Source organism: Lycorma delicatula, chromosome 13, assembly GCF_047948215.1.
Source record: "Lycorma delicatula isolate Av1 chromosome 13, ASM4794821v1, whole genome shotgun sequence".
Classification (NCBI taxonomy): domain Eukaryota; kingdom Metazoa; phylum Arthropoda; class Insecta; order Hemiptera; family Fulgoridae; genus Lycorma; species Lycorma delicatula.
This window is the reverse complement of record NC_134467.1, coordinates 26333203-26353792: the sequence shown is the minus strand read 5'-3', so window position 1 is coordinate 26353792 and position 20590 is coordinate 26333203. Positions and strand designations below refer to the sequence as shown.

At 31.0% G+C, this 20590-nt stretch overlaps 1 protein-coding gene across 2 annotated transcripts in view; it reads right to left on the bottom strand.

Moving 5' to 3' along the window:
• Positions 1-20590, bottom strand: part of LOC142333775 (uncharacterized) — a 164302-nt gene that overhangs the window by 9218 nt on the left and 134494 nt on the right. For both annotated transcript variants that reach the window (XM_075381289.1, XM_075381290.1), the window contains exons 17-20: positions 15188-15424; positions 13605-13715; positions 6964-7195; positions 3397-3582 (exon numbers count right to left, since the gene is read on the bottom strand). In XM_075381289.1, coding sequence (XP_075237404.1) covers positions 3397-3582; positions 6964-7195; positions 13605-13715; positions 15188-15424 — 766 coding nt within the window. The remainder of the gene's footprint in view (positions 1-3396; positions 3583-6963; positions 7196-13604; positions 13716-15187; positions 15425-20590) is intronic.

Sequence of the window (20590 nt, the reverse complement as noted above, 5' to 3'; positions counted from 1 at the left end):
AATCTAAATTCTACAAAATTTTGTACTGATTAAGTCATTTTCTCAAGTTACATATTCATCCAAAAATAATAAGCAGTTTATTGAATTTTACTATAAATTCTACAAGTGAAAATGTGTCTGAGGAGATCTATAATAAATTAAAACAAAAGATGATGTTGTAATAAAAAGCAATGAAAGTGAAGATATTAAAACTGATGATATTTTAAATGAATAAGAATTTACAGATACTCATATTGGAATTGAAAAAATTATCAATCTAAAATTAAAATAATTTGAGTTTATGAAGAGTTTGAAGATTTGGATTTCATTCAGCTGAAATGCGATATCATAGAAAGAATCAAGTCTCATTATTGCACTGCATGTTCTGTTTTAATATTGTTAATTGTTGCCAGTACAGTGTAGTTTATTAAGTGTATGCGTGCGTGCGTGTTTCTTTGTTTGTTTTAATTGCTGTCATATTGCAGCTATGCCGTTGTTATTCATCATTGAGGAACTGGCCAAAATTTATTTATCTTGGGGGGTAATGTAAATGTAGCTGCTGCAGAATATCAAAGATGTTTTCCTAACTGGAGAGTTTAAAATTCTAAAACAATTAGTGGAACATTCCATATGCTAGTAGAAATGAGTACACCTATTATCAAGGCTATTCAACACAGTCTGCGTGTTTGTACATAACATAACACCTATATCGGGTATTTGGAGTTTCCCAGTATATGGTTGGAAGACACTTTGTAACAATAAGCTGTTTTCTTCCTATAATCAATGACTACAAAATCTTCAACCAAGAGATCCAATACTTTGTTTCAAATATTCCAATTAATTGAAAATGAGCCACTGACTGCACAAGTTCATTTTATTTACTGGCGAGGTTCAGTTTACTTGGGATAACATCAATAACCTTTGCATCAGATACACTTGAGCAGAAATCAATCCACACACAACAGTAGAATGTAATTTCAAAACCGACTTAGAATCAATGTATGGTGTGATCAAGCTTAAAATCAGCTAATTGGACCATTCATTCTCCCAGAGTGTCAAATTCCAACATTTACATGGAATTCCTTATGAAAAATTGCCGCTGCTATAAGAAGATGTTCCAATAGCATCAAGATATCCCCATGTACTCTCAACATGATGGTGCGCCTCCCCACTTTTAATCTGCTGTATCAACACACTTAAATGAGCATTTCCAGAGCAATGGATTGGCCGCAGTGGGCTACACTCCTGGTGACCAAGATCACCTGATCTAACACCATTAGATTTTTTGCATGTTGGATTGGATGAAAAGTATCGTGTACAAGAGAAAAGTTCATACCTGTAAAGAGATGGTTGCTTGTATTACAGATGCTGCCAATCTGAAACTGTGCAGCCTAATATATCGAAATAGGACAGATTTTTGAAAATTAATTTTAAATGTCATTACATTTTTATTTTTTTAAATATTTTATCAATTTATGTTAACTTCATTTTCTATAGTTTATAACATTTAAAAGTTTTCATACGGTAATTGTAAGTAATAAAATCAAATTTCTCGAACCTGAATTTGTTTTTCATCGAGCTATTTTACATCAATTTTCTCAGAATTAAATTCTCTACAAGTTTTAATAACAAATTTTATGCATTTATTATTCATTTAACAAAAGGTTTTCCTGTTTTACATTGGATATGATGAAAACTACTAGATATATGGTTCTGAAACTTGTTTTATTCAATTTGTTAGGTCAAAAACCATAAGAAACCACCATTTTACCTCTTAATCTGGGTTCCTAGAATTCCAGTATGGTTTTATTCCACTTTGCCCACGAATCAGGGCGAAATCTTTCGCTAGTCATGACTTGCTAAAGAAGCATTTCCGGATACATATTTATATAAATTTTTTAATTATTTTCCTTAATAGAATGAATTCATAAAACACTGGAAACAATAGGTGAATCACTCTGTATAAAGAATCATGTAGGTGATTCAAGATTGAAACTATCAAAAATGATTTTGAATTTCTTAATAATTTATATGAATTATGATTTGAACTCTGATTTTAATAAAAGTACTCAGATCAGAAATAATTTTAATGATTTATGCTTAGACAACACTTTTATTAAAAGCTCTTTTAATACAAAATCTATAAAACTCAATTATCAGATTACTGATTATTATCCTTTATTTTTACATATTAATTAATTTAATTATTATTATTACTGAAATAATATCGTATCTTTTAATGACTTTTTCACTTATAGTGACTTAAAAAATTAATATAAAGTGAAACTTTTGCTTGAGATGTATATTTTGTAAATAAAGTAAGTGAAGCAAGGCAATTGTTAACTGAATTAGAACATAAATTGCTAAAATTATGAAAGTTAAAAAATTAAATAGTAAAGGTTCCAAAAAATCATGGGTCACACAATATTTACAAAATATGATTGATAAAAAGAAATAATTATATAAAAAATATAGAAAAAATAAAAATGATATTTCTCTAAATACTAAATACCAAATCCATACTAAAAAACTACTGAACTTTTAATGAATAAAGTTAGTAAGCTACAGATCAAAAAAAAAAAAAAATTGGAATTATGTAAATTCAAAATTAAAAAAAAATTAGGAATTGATAAATTAAGATTTCCTATAAGTGATGAGCTAATTAAAACTGATAAAAATTTAGTTAATCATTTCAACAACCTTTTTGTAATATACGTATTATGATTACAAAATCATTAATGCTAACAACTTGAACAGAAAGTACATGAGTAAAAGTAGATGTAATGTTAAGTCTGTGTATCTTAGACATACAAAAAATATGAAATAAAGAAAATGATTAATAAATTGAAAAATAAATCACACAAAAGGCCTATGCAATTTACTCCACCTTGAAAGTTATTGAGACCTGTAGCAATGTCAGATTCCAAGTAATTACCGACTCTACGAGTGTACTTGAGAACTTGAGCTGCAGACATTCTGAATCCACTGTCCAGATTATTCATGATATCCTTTCAAGGATAAATAAGACTATGGTACTGGTATGGGTTCCTGGCCATTGTGGCATCCTCGGCATCCTTAGAAATAATACCTTACAGTGGTTTCGGAGGTTAAACAGAAAAAGAGTGGGTAGGAGGAAGTTTGATGTAGGAACTACCATTACATTATGTGGGCTCAGTTTATAGCAAATTGGTGGACCTTTATTAGAGAGGTTATGATTATCCAAATTCCTCAAGGTATGAAGCAGTAACTTTACAGTACTCAATAAATATATGACAACCTTTAATTTTCAAAGTTAATAGTTAATAAGTTGTTAGAAATCTATATTATTAATATACAAAACTACCCTTTCGTTTTACAGTATGAGAATATATAAAAAAATTCATTTTTATTTTTGACTCATAATATAACATTTCTTACCTTTTTGTATAATTGATTGAAACAAATCATTTCCCATGTTGCGTAAAGCAGTGTTTTTATTACTATCAAAACCTATATCATTACTTACAACACAACTCAATTTTTGTTTAACATTTTTATTCATAAATTTCTTTAAATCATTTTTTTCCTCACATTTAATCAATGGATTCAAGTTTTGCATTTGCTCTAGAAAAGACAATAAAATAACCTCATGATAGTACATAAAATATAAATAAAAAAGTGTGTAAAACTGAGTAAAAGTTAATTCATACCCAATTAGGATGGATAATCATCTACAATACTGTAGTAACATAAATAATTTTCATGATATCTATAATTTTAAATCATATTGGTAAATATATCATTCTGATCTAAATAAAGGTAAACTTAAACTAACTTATATTAAGCTTAATCACCATATAAGTGAAATCATTAGAAAATACTACAGTATTTTTATTATTATCGTTTATTACCAGTTAGAAAGTGTTTTAATTTATAGAGATTACAAAGGAAATCTTTTATTATAATCCAGTTCTTATAACGATGTCCTCTTGAGTAAAATATCGTGTTGATAAAATAATTTTTTAAGAGGATCATGTGGTGGAAACTGTGCGACTTAACTGTATAATCTTTCAAAAATTAAAAACACATAAAAATCACTTATATATCAGTTATAACTAACAATAAACTTTCAGCAAAAGAAGATATTCCCCTGCAAAGTTGAAGTAATGTATAAAATGCATTGTTTTATAAACAAAAGGATTCATTAATCTATCATTTTACCCTATTGGTGTCATTCTTTCTTATGTTTAAGATGCATATAAACCATCTCAAGTACAATAGGCACCAGACTTAACTGCACTCTGAAAGTAATGATGTTCACTATACACAGTCGTTCTGGTCAACAGATTGAAGATATCACTTGTGCGACTAAACTTCATCTGCATTTTGGTAGCATGCTGACATGCATGCTACCATTGCATGCTGACATTCATTTGGTGCAATAGACTTTTCATGTTTACAGCTAAAGTTTCATCAGTGAAAACTATAACAGCTACCAACTACGGAGAATTCATTTATAAAATGTGATAAAAATAATGAAAATGTAATGATATAATAATAAAAATTAAAACTTTTCTAAAAAATAATTTACTTCTTCTTTATTGATATTGTCTCCTTCAAAGTAATCCCAAGAGATATGACAGATTTATGCCAATATTTCTTCCAGTCCTAAAAATATTTGTGGAAGAATTTTTTGTTATAGTCTTAAATTCAAATTTTACTTTATATTTTAACTTATTAAAAACTTGTTAAGCTTGTGTTCTTAATGTGTTCTTAATCGATGGGAACAAGAAAACGTCACTGGGTACCATCTCTGGAGAATATGGAAGCTGCAACATCAGTATGATTTTATTTTTTTTTCTAAATAATCACAAATGAATAGATGAAGTGTTACTGTGCTGAAGATTGTTTGCCCATATTTGTGATTGTTTTCTGAAGATTACCTCATGCAAACAATATACAACTGCTAACTAATACTTTTTGTTGATTGTACAACCTTGTGGTAAGAATTCATTACAGATGATGCCATTGCAATAAAAAAAAACAGTAAGAAGAATCTTAAAATTCGATCGAATTCAGGATGCTTCTTTTTGGTCAGAGATTTTAAGGAAGCCATCACTGGGACAACTGAACTTCATTTCAATATCATAACCATTAGTTACATAGTACAACCATTTTTGCCCACCTATTATGACAAATTTGAGTAATTCAGAGCCATCAGCAAAGTTACCTAACAATTGTTCTGCAACACTTTTGTTAAAAATACAACATTGGAATAAATTTCCTGCTACGTGTTTCATACTCAAAATTTCACTCAAATTACTTCACATGAGTCATAAGAGATTCCCATTCTCCTCTAATAATAATTCAATGATTACTGATTACAATGTTCTTCAGATTAAAAATAATTTCTTCAGTTGTTGACATCTAAGGATGTCCAAAATTTTTCGGACATCACAACAGTTTGAATTGCTGACAAACCCTTTTTAAGGGATTATTACAGAAAATAAAACACCAAATTTTACTCGGTTTCAATAATAGTTGTATTTTATATTATCCTTAAAGTTTATGGTTTTCTGATTATATTTAAGGGTCTACTACAGAGTGATTCAAAGAAACGGGAAATTTTGAAAGTTGTGTTGGTAGTTGTGGGTGATTGTACCACTTGATAACTGGCGCCAGCCTCTCTAACTTAACCTGCCATTTAGTTGTCATGGATCCTTGGAGTGGTGCGCAACGTGCATTTGCTATCAAAGCATTTTACAAAAACAATGACAGTGTGGAGGGAGCACGTAGAGAATTTCGCCGTCATTTTAATCTGGGACGGTACAACCATGTTCCATCAGCACATGCAATTAAAACATGGATATCTAATTTTGAGGAAAGTGGTTCAGCAATGAAAAAGAAACCTCCAGGCTGTGAGCGAACCGTCCGTACGCAACAGAACGTTCAAGCTTTACAAGATGCTAACACATGAAGTCCACATCGGTCAATCCGCCATCTCTCAGCATCTATACAATTGCATAGTTCAAGTGTTTGAAGAATGTTAGCGAAGGACTTGCAATACCATCCATACAAGTTGCAGATCGTCCAGGAACTGAAACCGAACGATGCAGTTGTGCGAGCACAATTCTGTAATGTAATGCTTCAGAAGATAAATAATAACGAAGAGTATGTTCACGAACTGTGGAAGTCAGACGAAACACATTTCCATCTCAGTGAATTTGTTAACAAGCAAAATTTCAGATACCGGGCACAAGAAAATCCTACGCAGCTACACCAGCGTCCGTTGCACAGCCAGAAAGTGACCGTGTGGTGTGCTATGTCATCTTACGGTATTATAGGCCCTTATTTTTTGAGGATGACAACGATCTTGCGATTACAGTGACATCGGCTTGTTACGTAGCCGTGCTTGAAACCTTTGTTGTGGAACAACAAAAGAGATTTCCACCGATTCTTAATACAGCCTGGTTTCAACAAGATGGAGCAACATCACAAACTGCACAAATATCGATGGCAGCTGTACGCCGATTGTTTGGACAACGTGTCATTTCATGAAATGGTGACATTAGATGGCCTCCCAGATCGCCTGATCTCTCGGCTTGTGATTACTTTTTGTGGGGTCACCTTAAAAGCAAAGTGTTCCACAGTAGACCTGCTGCAACGGAAGAACTGAAGGCAAAGATCCGAGAAGCAATTGCGGAAATTCCAGTTGAGATGTTATGTCAAACCGTGAACAATTTAACGAAGAGATTTCGTGAGTGTTTACGTAGAAGAGGTCACCTGGAAGATGTCATCTTTAAAAATAAACTAAAATGTATATATCCTAAAATGGCAACATTTGTACAATTACATAAAATAAAATTCATTTTATAAAAAAAATTTTTCATTAACGTTATTTAATATTTTTAAATTTCCCGTTTCTTTGAATCACTCTCTATAATAGAATAAGATAAAAAAAGAACCACAGAAAAGAGAAAAAAAAAATTTTTTAAATATACTTACTTTCTCTACCTGCAATAGTAAAATAATCAGATGATATAATTGCACACTGATTCTGCAATAAATTGCAAAAATTAATATTATAGTATGAATTTTTCCGAATTTCATCTTCTAATAACCTTAATAACAGCATTACTTGAAATGAACTGTAGCCTAAATTTTTCTTATTTAGAGATGTTTTTATTTTTTTAACAATTGAATACAATTTATGTTTTTCATTTTCATCAATATATCCCTACAAGAAAGAAATATAAAACGAATAACGTTGTTTGCAACCTTCTACAAAAAAAAATTTAACAAATCTAACTGAAATTTTGTTTTAACACTACTCATTATTAACTTAATCTAATCATAAATCTAAGACTACCTAATAAATGTACAATTAGAAAGGAGAGGAATTTCTCGATAGAGAAAAAAAATTTTCAATTAATAACTACGTTAATATTTTTATAAAAAAATCTGATGCGGACACCGCATGACTTTCTTGTTTACCTATTAAATTACATACACAATTTTTTTTAAAATGAAAAGTACATAAAATTTTATTTCACAAATAACTTCTGATTTTTTTAATTTTTTTTATTTTTATTAGTATTATTGAAGAAGTATTATTAATCACAAAAATTTTTTCACAACGAGAAAATAACTATAATTATATCAATATATTTACAATAAAAAAAAGAAAGTAAAATAAAAAGGAAATGAAATCTATTCGAATTGATAATCATTCCACTTGTAAGATATTTCATTAATTAAAATTTTATTTGGCTGTAAGTCTTGAACCAATGAAAATATGTACAATGTATGATATATTGTTGAAAAGCTCTAAATAGGGATTATTACTGCAGTTATGAAAAAATCCAATATCCAAATTTTTTGGATTTTGGAGTTGTTTTTGGGCACTTTTGGCCCAGTTGATTGCAATCAAAAGGGGAGGTGCACAACAGTCCTAAATCCAAAATTTATATGTCTAATCATTTTTGAGTTATGAGAGATACATACTTGTGTACCGACATCACGCTGAAACTAGTCAAAATGGATTCAGGTGTAGTCAAAATGGATATTTCCATTGAAATCTGAAAACCGAAATTTTCATGATTACAATACTTCCTTTACTTCATACAAGGAAGTAAAAATCTCCTGTCAAAGATACCAGTGTCATAACGAAATTTCTCCACAATCTTTGCTATTACAGATCTGATCAAAACTAACAAGAATTTTTTAATTGCACTTGCTCTATCTTGTCAACTGAGATTTCTCTACATTAGTATTACTGTCAGTGAAATGTATTAATATTTGCAGCCAGTTCCAATGATGCTTAGTTTGTGTCTGACAATCAGAAAAGGAAGATATACGAGGTGTGTGAGAAAAGTAATGAGACTGACTTTTTACTTACCAAAGTTTTTTATTTTTTTCAAACAATATTATCCCCTTCCAAGTAGTTCCCTTGGGCAGCTATACACCGGCGGAGTAGTTGTTCCCACTCCTGATAGCAGCCCTGGAAGGCTTCAACTGGTAGGGCTTTTAACTGGTCGGTCAGTCTTTTAAATGTTTCCAAAATGACGTTTTAGGGTTCCAAAATGACGTCCTTTTAAAACATGTTTCAATTTCGGGAAAAGGAAAAAATCACAAGGACTCAAATCAGGTGAATAGGGGGGAGGGACTCAAATCACGTAGGAATGCGTTTTGATGTCAAAAATTCCCTGATGGAAATGGCCATGTGACATGGAGTATTGTCATGATGAAGCATCCATTTGATCTGCAATATCTGGTCTCATGCGAATCATTCTTTTCCTGAGCCTTTCAAGGACACCTTTGTAAAACACTTGGTTGACAGTTTGTCCTGGAAGAACAAATTCTTTATGCACGATACCCCTACTGTCAAAAAAGCAAATCAGCATGGTTTTGGTCTTTGAATTGCTCATTCTACATTTTTTTGGTCGAGGAGATGATGGAGTGTGCCACTCTTTGCTTTGCCGCTTTGTTTCAGGATCGGATTCAAATATCCAGGATTCACCTGTGATCACATGATTGAAGAATTCTTGGCCATTGTCAATCCTCTCAAGAAGATCAATGCATACGTTTTTTGTTGTCCTTCTGTTCCATTGTGAGGTTTTTCAGCACCAATTTTGCACAAACCTTTCACATGTCCAAATCCTCTGTCAAAATTTGATGTATGGTGAAAGTGTTTAAATTTAACTGTTCACTCATCATCCTTATTGTTAAACGACGATCTGATCTCACAAGAACCGTGACACCCTCAACGTTTTCGTTAGATTTTAAGTTGAAGGTCTCCCTGAGCGAGGTTGATCTTTTTTCAACGTGTTCACGACCTTCCAAAAATGATTTTTGCCGGTGGAAAACTTGTGTTCTTGATAAGCAATGTTCCCCATAGGCCTGTTTCAATTTTTCAAAGGTCACATTCGCGTTTAACATAAAAATTTATTGCACAACGTTGCTCTAAATTCCGATGCTCCATTTTCATAACACACAACAAAAACACAACTTCACTGATGGCGCTGTCTAAAATAATGTGTTGGTTGAACGGAGTTGAAACTTGTACTGAACATGTGGAAGGATGAACAAATCGGTCTAGCACAAACCAGTAGACACAGTGTTGCCAGATCACTCGCAGTGTTACCAATCTCATTACTTTTCTCACACACCTCGTATTTTACTATGTTCAGCTATTTTTTATGTGATGAAATGTTGCATTAGAAAATTTGTCTGAAATTTTACCTTAAAAATGATATTAAGTGTAAAAGTGTTTGAAATGTTAAATAAGGCCTTTAGCTATGATACTATGTCACAACTGCGAGTTGATAATTAGTACAAATACTTTCACAAAGGCTTAGAAGATATCAAAGATGATACGAGGTCTGATAATCCTAGCACATCAATCAATGACGAAAATTTTGAAAAGTCAAAGAGAATGTCCTAGCCAATCACAGAATCATAAAGTAGGTATGTGGTGTAAGTGAGAACGAGTCGGATATGTAACCATCAACAGAATCACCATTAGAGAGGTTACCAAAGAAATAACAATTCATAGGGCTCACATGAAGCAATTTCTACTAATATTTTGAACATGATTGCATGACAGCCAAATTTGTTGCAAAACTGCTAGATTTTCAACAAAAACAGCATTGTGAACAAATGCTTACTGACACTGCTGATGACCCCAATTTACTCATACGTGTCACAAATGATGACAAATGTGGGTATATGGCTGTGAAGGTCCTTCTAACTACAATGGAATTGCTCATCACAAATTCCTACCATGAGGTTGTACATTTTTTCCTAAGCACACGATGAAATGTAGTTATCAGCGCCCAGACATAATATTAATATAAAAAAATATTTAATTAAACCACACCAAACTTAAAAATTAAATAATAGTAATATGAAAAAAAACCAAATTAAAACATATTAATGAAAAAATATTCATCATACAATACAGCATAAATGTAAAGTTCCTATACTGTACGCTAAAGGGAAAATAAAACTACAATGAAACAGAAATACTAAAATTCTAACTTAAAACAACAAAATTACCACCTGGCATATGCCAAATGGTATAAATAGATGAAACTCATTATAGTAATTATCAAGTATTTAAATATAAATGTATGGGCCTTAAGAAATAGTAAGACAATTGATAAGATTATCATATTGTTCCCTAAAATATTTTGGATATTATAAACTCAGTACAGTTTGACGCTGTAAGGGAAACTGACATAAATGTATATCCAAACACATTCACTGCATCAATTGGTGAGGTGAGGAGGATGCCATTGATTTCCAGTCCAATTGAAAGAGGAGACTGTCCTGATCCTCACATAACCGCAAAATTTCTCCACACATCTGATGATGGAGTTGTCCGAGAAATGGTATCATCATAATTCAGCCACTCGATGGCATACAGCTATCGCATTCCAGTAGGTGCAGAACAATTTTGTTGTAGGTCTTTGATTGAAATTACATAAAGATGATCTCTTAGTGCATTCCTGCAGTCTTCATCCCGCCTTGACTTTCCAGATGTTATAGGAATAAATTTACTCGCATTATTGGATATCAGGTTTGTAAACATGGCTAGTTGGCACTATGCCTCCTGTAATATTGGCCAAAGGAATCTTTGTATCCAATCCAATTGGCTTTTCCAAATACCCATCAGCATGGGCAACTCTAAAACAAATCATAATATTACCAACTGAGATGATAATTGTTCTGTGATCGCTTCCAATGACTTTTTTGGATACACACCATGTAAGATGTGAAGTAGCGATGCTGAAGAACTGAACAGATCAGTGACATAAATATGTATAACCCATCATTCAGTACACAGTGATCCATGTTTAGCCTCTATCAACTTAAGTAACTCAAGAAGAACATGATGATTATCCCCATAAATAATGATGGACATTGAAATCACAAATTATTAGGCAAGGCAAAGGAATTTGTGATAACAGATTGGAGAGATTATACTCACTGACATTGAAATTTAAGAGAGAACTTGTACAACTTGGAGATATTCATTTGTAATGGTGCCCATACCTTCACTGCCACTGCAGGGATATTTGTAGCCAGCGGAATCCACATGGCTAATATGTGGATTTCTTCCTTCAGGAAAACAACCACACTTTCACATCTTCTACCTTAGTTTGATGGTTGTATTTCTCGCAGATGTAGCTGCGAAAAGACACTTTATTCTGGGGACACATTATCAATGGATTTTCCTCCCTTAACAGAACCTCAACATCCTGACTGTGATAACACTGCAAACATTCCACTGAATAATATTTGTGCCCATAAAAAATACTTTTTTGAAATATATAAAATTTTGAGTGCAGATTATTTATCAAATACTATTTGGTTTTTCTTTTTTGTTTTTTATAACCTTTAGCAATTGCTATGCTTCTTCAAGCACTTCATCCATCACCATATCCTTGTACAGACCTCAAGTTGGTGGTGGGGACTTGGAAGCCTCGAAGAATGGAGATGCCGTATCAGGCGATGATGTTTTAATAGATCACTTCACAGGGATCTTGGTAGTTTGCTGTGTAATCGATACAGCAGGAACTTTTTGTGATGTTATAATGACTGAAGTGGTTATAGTAATTGACTAACGGTCTTTCTAGCAGAAGTTACCTTCTTGACAGTACTCCATGCTGAAATAGCAGATGTGAAGGACTTTACTTGGTCTGAGAAAGCTTCTACCATTTTGGTAAGTTCTTTATATTCTTTCTCATTTTGTTCACTGTTTGAGAGAGCCTGGACAAAACTAACACCAGGTTGTACAAGATTCTTCATGCTGAGGGACTTTCTTATTCCTGACATGCCACAGAGAAGGACAATTTCTGCTCAGTACAGATCTTCAATATATAGAATTTTCTTTCTCATAAAGGGGGCTTTCCTAGGACCTTGCCAAATGTGGATCTTTACCATTTACACATTTTTATACTTGTCCCATACAATTGCAACGCCCCCAAAACTTGTTCCTTTGTGCAACTAATTTTGTTGTAACCAAATTCCTGGCAATGAAAGCAATGACTGGGATTTGATATGTATATATATATATATATATATGGACGCACATGGGCAGAAAAATAACCAAATTTTATTCAGTCAGAAATGGTAAGACTAGAAAAAGTTAGAACTAGTGCAGATGTTGGCACATCTACATCATTCTCCTTCCTTATAATCCTTTGCACAGACATACCTAACTGCAGTGACAACTCTTCTGTAATTTGAGGTAACTCAACATCAGCCAAGTCATGGCAAAAAATCAGCCACTTGCTAAAATTTTAGATCTTATGTTGGGAATCCATATCATTCTGTCTGTTTTTATATACTTAAGAGCTAGGAGTTTCCAACATTGATCTTCATTATAAACTTCAATTAAGAGGATGCCACTGTTAAGTTTTTTTCACAGATTTTGGAGACCTATAAGCTGTTGTTACACTGCACTTCAGGAAGGAAGATACCTTAGCAAAGAATTTTACTTCCTCATTGTACCTCACCACAAGAAACCTCATAGAAGAATATTTAACACCTTCCATATCGTTTTTTATTTCATTATCGCTAGATGACGTCAGCCTATCTCTTCATCTGACAAGGTCGGTCGAAATCTCTTCAAACTCCCAGACAGTTTTGTTTTTTCAAGTGGACCAACAACCACAGTACTACTTTTTTTTATCAGTTTTTTACTTATTTTATCAAGTTTAAATTGTTTTTATCAATTTCTTTATATAAAAATTACACATGTAACATTACATTAATTGTAATAATAGTAAATTTTATTTTACTAACAAATAAAAAATTTGTACAACTAGTTTAATATGGAAATAAGTTTGGCAAGGTAAAAATAAATCATATAAACTTCTGTACCGTTAAAATACTGTAAAAAATATCATAAGCTACAATATAAGAAACAAAATAACTTAACTACCAAGATCAAGTATTATACTGATACAGGAAACTCAGGAATACAGGATACAGGAAACTGATATCTTAAGTAAACAATAAATGAAAATTAATTATCATCTAATAACACTAAATAAGTTAATGATATATTAAATTATATAATCTAAAATTTACAATACTTCAAACAAGTTTTTAAATTTCATATAATTAGGTTTGCTTACCAAATTATAAAAATATTCAGGCCAGCTTTCAATTAAATGAAATGGACTTATCCATGGTGATATAAGAAAAACTCCACGGAAATCACCTTTACATTTTTTTTTTTCTATTGCCTAAAATAATTTAAAAAAGCATAACATAAATTCATTTAAACAATACTTTTAATCTTAAACATTTCAAAAAACCTATATTATTATTATTTACATTTTACTTTTGGATAATATACCAGTAAATCCAGGATTTTAGCAAGGCCAAACATTTATATTAATCTCAAGAAAAAAGATTTTTTCAGCTAATATAGTAGTAAAAGAGATAAAAATAGGTTAGCTGTATGCAGGTAAACGTTAGGAGTTTCATTATTATTTCTTATAATTGAATAAATACAACCTGAATTATTTATAGCTTGAACCCATGATATTTAAGGTAATTTTAACACAAAACTTGACTAAAAAAATACATGAACTAGCCACAACATTCTCACTTTTTGTGTTTTTTGTTACAAACATCTTTTTTTCATTTATTATTTGTTTTTTTTTGGGTTTATATATATTTTAAATGAAAAAATTGTCATTCATGACAATAGCCACAATCATTCCTTACCAATACAAAAAAAACGTGACAAACATCTCAACTTTTGAACTTTTGAAGAACCCCATTAGAAAAAACTTTTGTTTAAACCATTGTAAAAATTAACTCCAATTAATTCATTCGTATGAAGTTATCCAATCTTCTTTTTTATAGAGCTCTAATAAGACAAGCATTCCATAATGCAGTTGATACTTGACCTAGAAGCGATGCCTTTAGTGGGTTTACCAAAAAGTTTGGTTTTAAACACAAATTGTTATTTTAACAGAAAGTAAAGCTAACTGCTACCACACATATCTCAGATGTTTCTAATGTGTCACACACAGTGTAAACTAACAAAATATGTATTCTTTTAAACAAAAATGAAAGAAATAATGTTCACACACCCAGGAACGAGAGAGAGATAGAGAGAGAGGGAGAGATTTTTTTTATAAAAAAATTAAATTTAGAAAATGCTCCTTACCTCAAAATGATCTATTATTTTTTTCAATATTTGTTTGTCATACTACAAGCATCCACAAGTTCTCATACAGGAGAACATAAAAAAAATAGAATATAGAACAAATAGGGTTTTGGCTATTTTGATTTAAAATTTTCACAACTGCTTCAAAAGTAGTCTAGAAGCACATCCCTAGTAGTGGTCTCATACCACTATATTGTTTTGAAATTGAAGCATTTGATAAATGCTTCATAATGCTAAGATTAGCATTAATGCTAAGGTAATTTGAAACAGATATAACATGCAAGATCTTAATTCCACTTGTTAAAAAATAAATATTAATTAATTGAATGTAAGGATAAATAACCATTCAAATTATGGTTTTTTTTTCCAAGTACTATGAATTAGCTCCCTAGCAATAAACAAATTGGTAACCTATAAAAAAGTGGGTACAAATTAAAGGAGAGAATGCAGAGAAATTAAGTAATATTTGTTAATGAATTAATAACCAGGAACAGTTTAAGTTTTCAAATTAACAAATTATAAAATATTAACAATTACCTCATCAAGTAAAAGACTAAACTTAACCGCAATTTGTGCACCATATGATTGAGCATATATGAAACTTGGAACAGATTGTAAATATTGGTTTCTTTTAAAAAACTCAATTACTACTTTAACCAAATCATTGGCAACTTGTGAACTGTTCGTACGATAACATTCTTTACAGTCATCATCCACTTGGCTAAACCCAGTACCAGGTACTGCATCTATGTATAATACATGATAATCTTGGCACTATAAACAGAAAAAATAATTCTTATTAAATAGTATACACAATTTGAATAAAAAATAATCAATCTTATTTAAAAATAAACTATATGAAAAGTAATTTATGCAGAATGTCCCATAAATCGTATCTAACTCCTAATTATCATGGATTATTTTAATTTCAACATAAAATATTTATACTACACATTACACATTGTTAAATATTGGGATAACTCATGTATTTTAAAACGGGAACTAACCCATATAAACAATAATTTTAATCACATTAATGAATAAAAAATTACACCCCTATAAACAAGTTCCTTCACTCTCATACCTTGAAATGTCATACAAATGTGAAATATAACGGTTATTTATAAATTAATTTCTAGTTTAGTAATAAAAATAAATGGGAAGCATGTAATATATACACAAGTTACAAATATGCTTATATTACTAGTAGACATAGTTCCAGCTCAAATTTAAGCACTTGTAATGTGAAATTTGCTTGTATATAATCTCTTCAAAGAATATTGCCACAAAAATACTCAATAATTTGTCGACTCCCTCCACGAGTTAATCTTTCTTTTCAAATGTTGATTACCTAGCCAACTCTAAAAGTACGTGAACAGATAAAAATGAGGGCTAAAAGGAAGATAGTAAAAAATCTGCCACTTAAATTTGTTTAGTACACTCTTAGTGCTAGCCGAGTTGTGAGGCGGCCATATATTGCTGGACCCAGGTTAAGAAATTCTGCCAACAAAATTCCTTTAAGTCACAAAACAAGTAATCATCTTTTTTTATTTGAATTATTTAAAATTTTTTGTGCTTGTTCAAAAGTGTGTCTATGTGCATGCACCTTTTGGACAGATCTCAATATTGGTGAACTGAATCTAGGTCTCATAAACAGAAATAATACTGTCAAAATTTCTGTATATATCAATTCTGTAATATGTGTAGACCTGAAAATTTTTAATAATTTCTTATGAATACAATTTTACAGTAGAAATTAAAACACAAAAATAAAAACCAACAGTTGAAACATATTTTACATTGTTTGTTGAGTTATGTGTATCTTTGCAAATTCAAAATCACTTTTGTTTTCCGGACTCATAACTTTAAATGTATGGGGCAAGAAGGAAGTTTGACAATCATTCAAAAAATAGAGTATCAATATTTTTTTCATTTCTCAATGTTTTATAACCAAAGAACCCCAAAAAAACAAAAAAAACACTGGGGTTAATCTTCATATATATTTGCATATGAATGTATGCAAGTGTATAACATGTGTTTGAATCTTAGTAACTTTTGACTGGATATACCGATTTCGATGAAATTTTGTATAGAAAATCATGAATAATCATAATTTGTTGGTAAAATTTTGTGCTCAATGTCTTCAGCGGTGGGGTTACGTTGGGGGTCAAATTTCTCAAAATTTTGCAACTATAATCTCACTTTATACTAAGCTCAATAGATGCATACCTGCTTATCTTACCATCTTTTTTTAATTTTTCCGTAAAATTCCACTTTTCCCAAAATCAAACATATGCTATCTTTTTATTTATTGCATATTTTTTAACCAAAGTTTTTTAAATGTCTTCTTAGGCACAGTAGTACTGCAAGCGACCACAAAAAAAAAAATACTTTAGTAGCAATACTGGGGTGGGGAAGCTGATCAAAGTTAAAGAATATTAAATTTTCTGAATTTTTCAAACACTGTGGGTATATTTAAAGTTTAAATATTAGACTTTCAGTAATAATAGTACAATAAAATTTCTTCATAATCCACTCCCACCCTCAAGAAAAAAATCTTAGATAACTTTTTATTAGTTGAACTTGTGGAATGTTTTTTAGTTTCTTTCATTTAACACAAACATACAAAAATCAAAACATTTCATAGGAAAGTGATTTTGGAGGTGGGGAAGCAGAACTGGATTTTTAAAACGTTTTTTTTTTTTTGGTTTATTTAAACATATAATGATATTTTTAAAATAAAATTTCATCAAAACTTACTCCTTTTAAAAAAAGAAATCTTGGGTAACTTTTTTAATGTACACTGGGGAACAAAAAATAATTTTTTTTTATCTCAGGAAGAAGATATGTTATTCTGATAGTATTTTTTCTCCTGAATTCAAATATGATATCAGTTTTCCCCCATCACACTAGGTTTCTGAGAGACAGGCATTTATAATTTCAAACATTTTAATACTTTCTGCATTCTTAACTTCACAATATTCAAACATTTGACTCTCCTAGAAAGTAAAAAATGATGATTTTCACCTGTAAAACATTCTTCTTGATGGTCTCACAATAATCAGCCAGCATATTAGGATTCCATTTGTCTTGATATCTCTTGTCCACAGCTGAAATCTCCTGATGAAGTGTTCCTCGTGCTCATTGCTCACTGTGCCAAGATTTTCCAAGAAGGAATCTAGGTGCAAGTGCAGGAAGTGTACTTTAAAGGACATATTACCACCCAAATTTTTATAAGATCGTTGACAATATCATGCTAATTTTCCGCATTTCAATTTCCCAAAAAACTCTAACATTTTTGAATGTTTGCCAAGCTGGTTTTTCCAGTGGATTCAACAATTCCGCAAACTTTTCATCATGCACTAGTGTTTGTATTTGTGGACCCACAAATATTCCTTCTTTAATTCTTGCATCACTAATTTTAGGAAACTTTTGTTTTAAGTACGTACATGAAACCAGAAGTATTGTCTATGGCCTTGATGAAATTCTTTATACCCTAGTTTGATATGTAACAGAGGTAAGTACACATATTTGGGATTACACAATGGGTAATGTTTAAAATTTTTCTGTTCTGGAACGAGTGATTTGTGTTAAGACTATTCTTTTCTAATGAAATGTTTTTTTTCTGTCTCTACTATCCCATTCACACAAAAAGACACAGTACTTTGTGTAACCAAGCTGCAGACCAAGAATATGTACAATTACCTTTAAATCACCACAAATATTCCATTCATACACTGCATTTTTTTGAAGCTTTTCCAATATAAATTTAAAGTTTTCATGTTTCATTCATACAAGCAGAATGAGCCACACGTACTAATGAGAATTTATTGCCATAATGCAGAAGCACAGCTTTTAAACAAACTTTAGAGGGATCAATAAACAAGTGCCATTATGTTAGGTTGTTCATTACAAAGTGTCTCCATAAGAGAAGAAATCTCATTACAAAACACTAAGCCATTTTCTTCAGAAAAATAGTCTTTAAATTCAGAATGAAGATTACAATAAGTACATATCTTTATATTCTATTAAAGAAGATTCCATCCTTTTAGCTGGGAAGCAAGTATTTCAGACTGTTATTTTGGATAACTTTAAATCTCGTATGAGATCGTTAAGAATTTCTTGAGTCAGTAAATGAGGCTCAGATGAACTGCTTTGTTCAAAAGTTCAAAAATCATATTGACCAGTGTTATTTTTCCACTATATAAAAAAATAGATAACCCTTGCCAGAAAAGTACCACAATTTTGTTATCGTTTTTCATCATTATTATAAATAGCAATACAATAATTTTTTTGAAGAAAAAAATTGTAGGCATATTTTCCTCCTTTCCTGTTAAGCAAAGGAGTGTAAGGAAACCCAAAAGTTTTAATTATTATTATTATTATTTTTTTAATAATACTCTGAATGCTGAATAATTTTTAATGATAAGAACATCATTCAGTCAAGGTTATCAAATATGATTCACAATATTTTACTAAGAAATTTTGATTTTTTTTCTGAATTACACTTTTCATATTGCATAATTTTTAAGGTAAAGATTAATTTGATTCAACAGTCTAATCAAATCCAAGATGTTTTACTGTACATTTTGATCTATTATTATAATTTACTCTAACTTCTGTATAAACTCTTAAATGGTCAGGCTGGGTCTGTGAGAACAAGCTATTTACATTTTTATATAATTTTCAATAAAAGGTTAGAGGTTTGAATTGTGACAATCTTCCTGTAACAACCTAGTGGCTGTGCTAGTGCCATAAAACCAATTTGTTTTGTTGTCAGTCTGCACCTAGTAGAGCTCTCTGAATTTCATATGGGTCTGTCAGATCCAGTGTGATCGTTCTCGTTGTTATTTTATGCAAGTATGAATTATTTGGTTTTGTGAAAATTCTTTTATTGCATTTACTTTTTCATATTTTTATTTTTTCTACTTACTAATAACTTTTAATTTGATTTTTTGAACAATTTTAAAAACATAATGGAACGTGAGGCGGTTTCTATAGTGAAATTGATAGAATTTTATATGATGATGAAAGTGAACTGGACAATTCTGATGCAGATCCTAATTTTGAGTTATTTAATCATGATAGGAACAGTGAATTTAGTGAAGAAGAGAATGAAAGTGAAGAATTACTATCTATACCACTGCTGCCAATCCTCAGACTTGTTTACCATCAGCCACTAATCTTGTTAACATTGCAGACTTAGATTCAGGTATGCCACCATCACACTACTATTTAGGTAGTAATAAGAAAACCAAATGGAGGAATATTTATTCCCTGAAAATATACAACCTAGTGTCCTTATATCTTCCCGGCAGTGTTCGGAACACAATGAATGTAAATGCACTATATGAGTCATAGGAATTACTTGAGTTAATTATTGAATTTGAGTTAATTATTGAATCCACAAACATTTTTATAGAATCTATTAGACAAAATTACAGGAGTGACCCAAACATGATGAAACCAACTACTAATGATGAAGTAAAGCCTATCTCGACCTACTTGACATAGTTGGCACACTGCACGGTAGTAAATTAAACATTTCAGAGTTTTGGGACAGATGGAACTGGTGTGGAAATTTTCAGAGGGGCTATGTCTTCAAAAAGATTTAAATTTTTAATGCGTTGTCTAAGGTTTGATAATATTCACACTAGAAATGATTGAAAAGCTGTTGATAACCTTGCCGCTTTAAGAAATCTTCTTGATATTTTTATCTCAAACTGTAATAAATATTTTTCTTCTGAGAATGTTGCACTAGATGAAATGTTGGTGCCTTACTGAGGATGCTGCAAATTTAGGATGCACATACCGAAAAAACCTGTGAAGTATGTAACTAAATATACATTTTAGCAAGTGCTAAGACTTACAATGTGAAACATTTGGAAATTTACGCTGGTGCTCAACCAGAGGGACTATTTCAGGTCAGCAATAAACCTG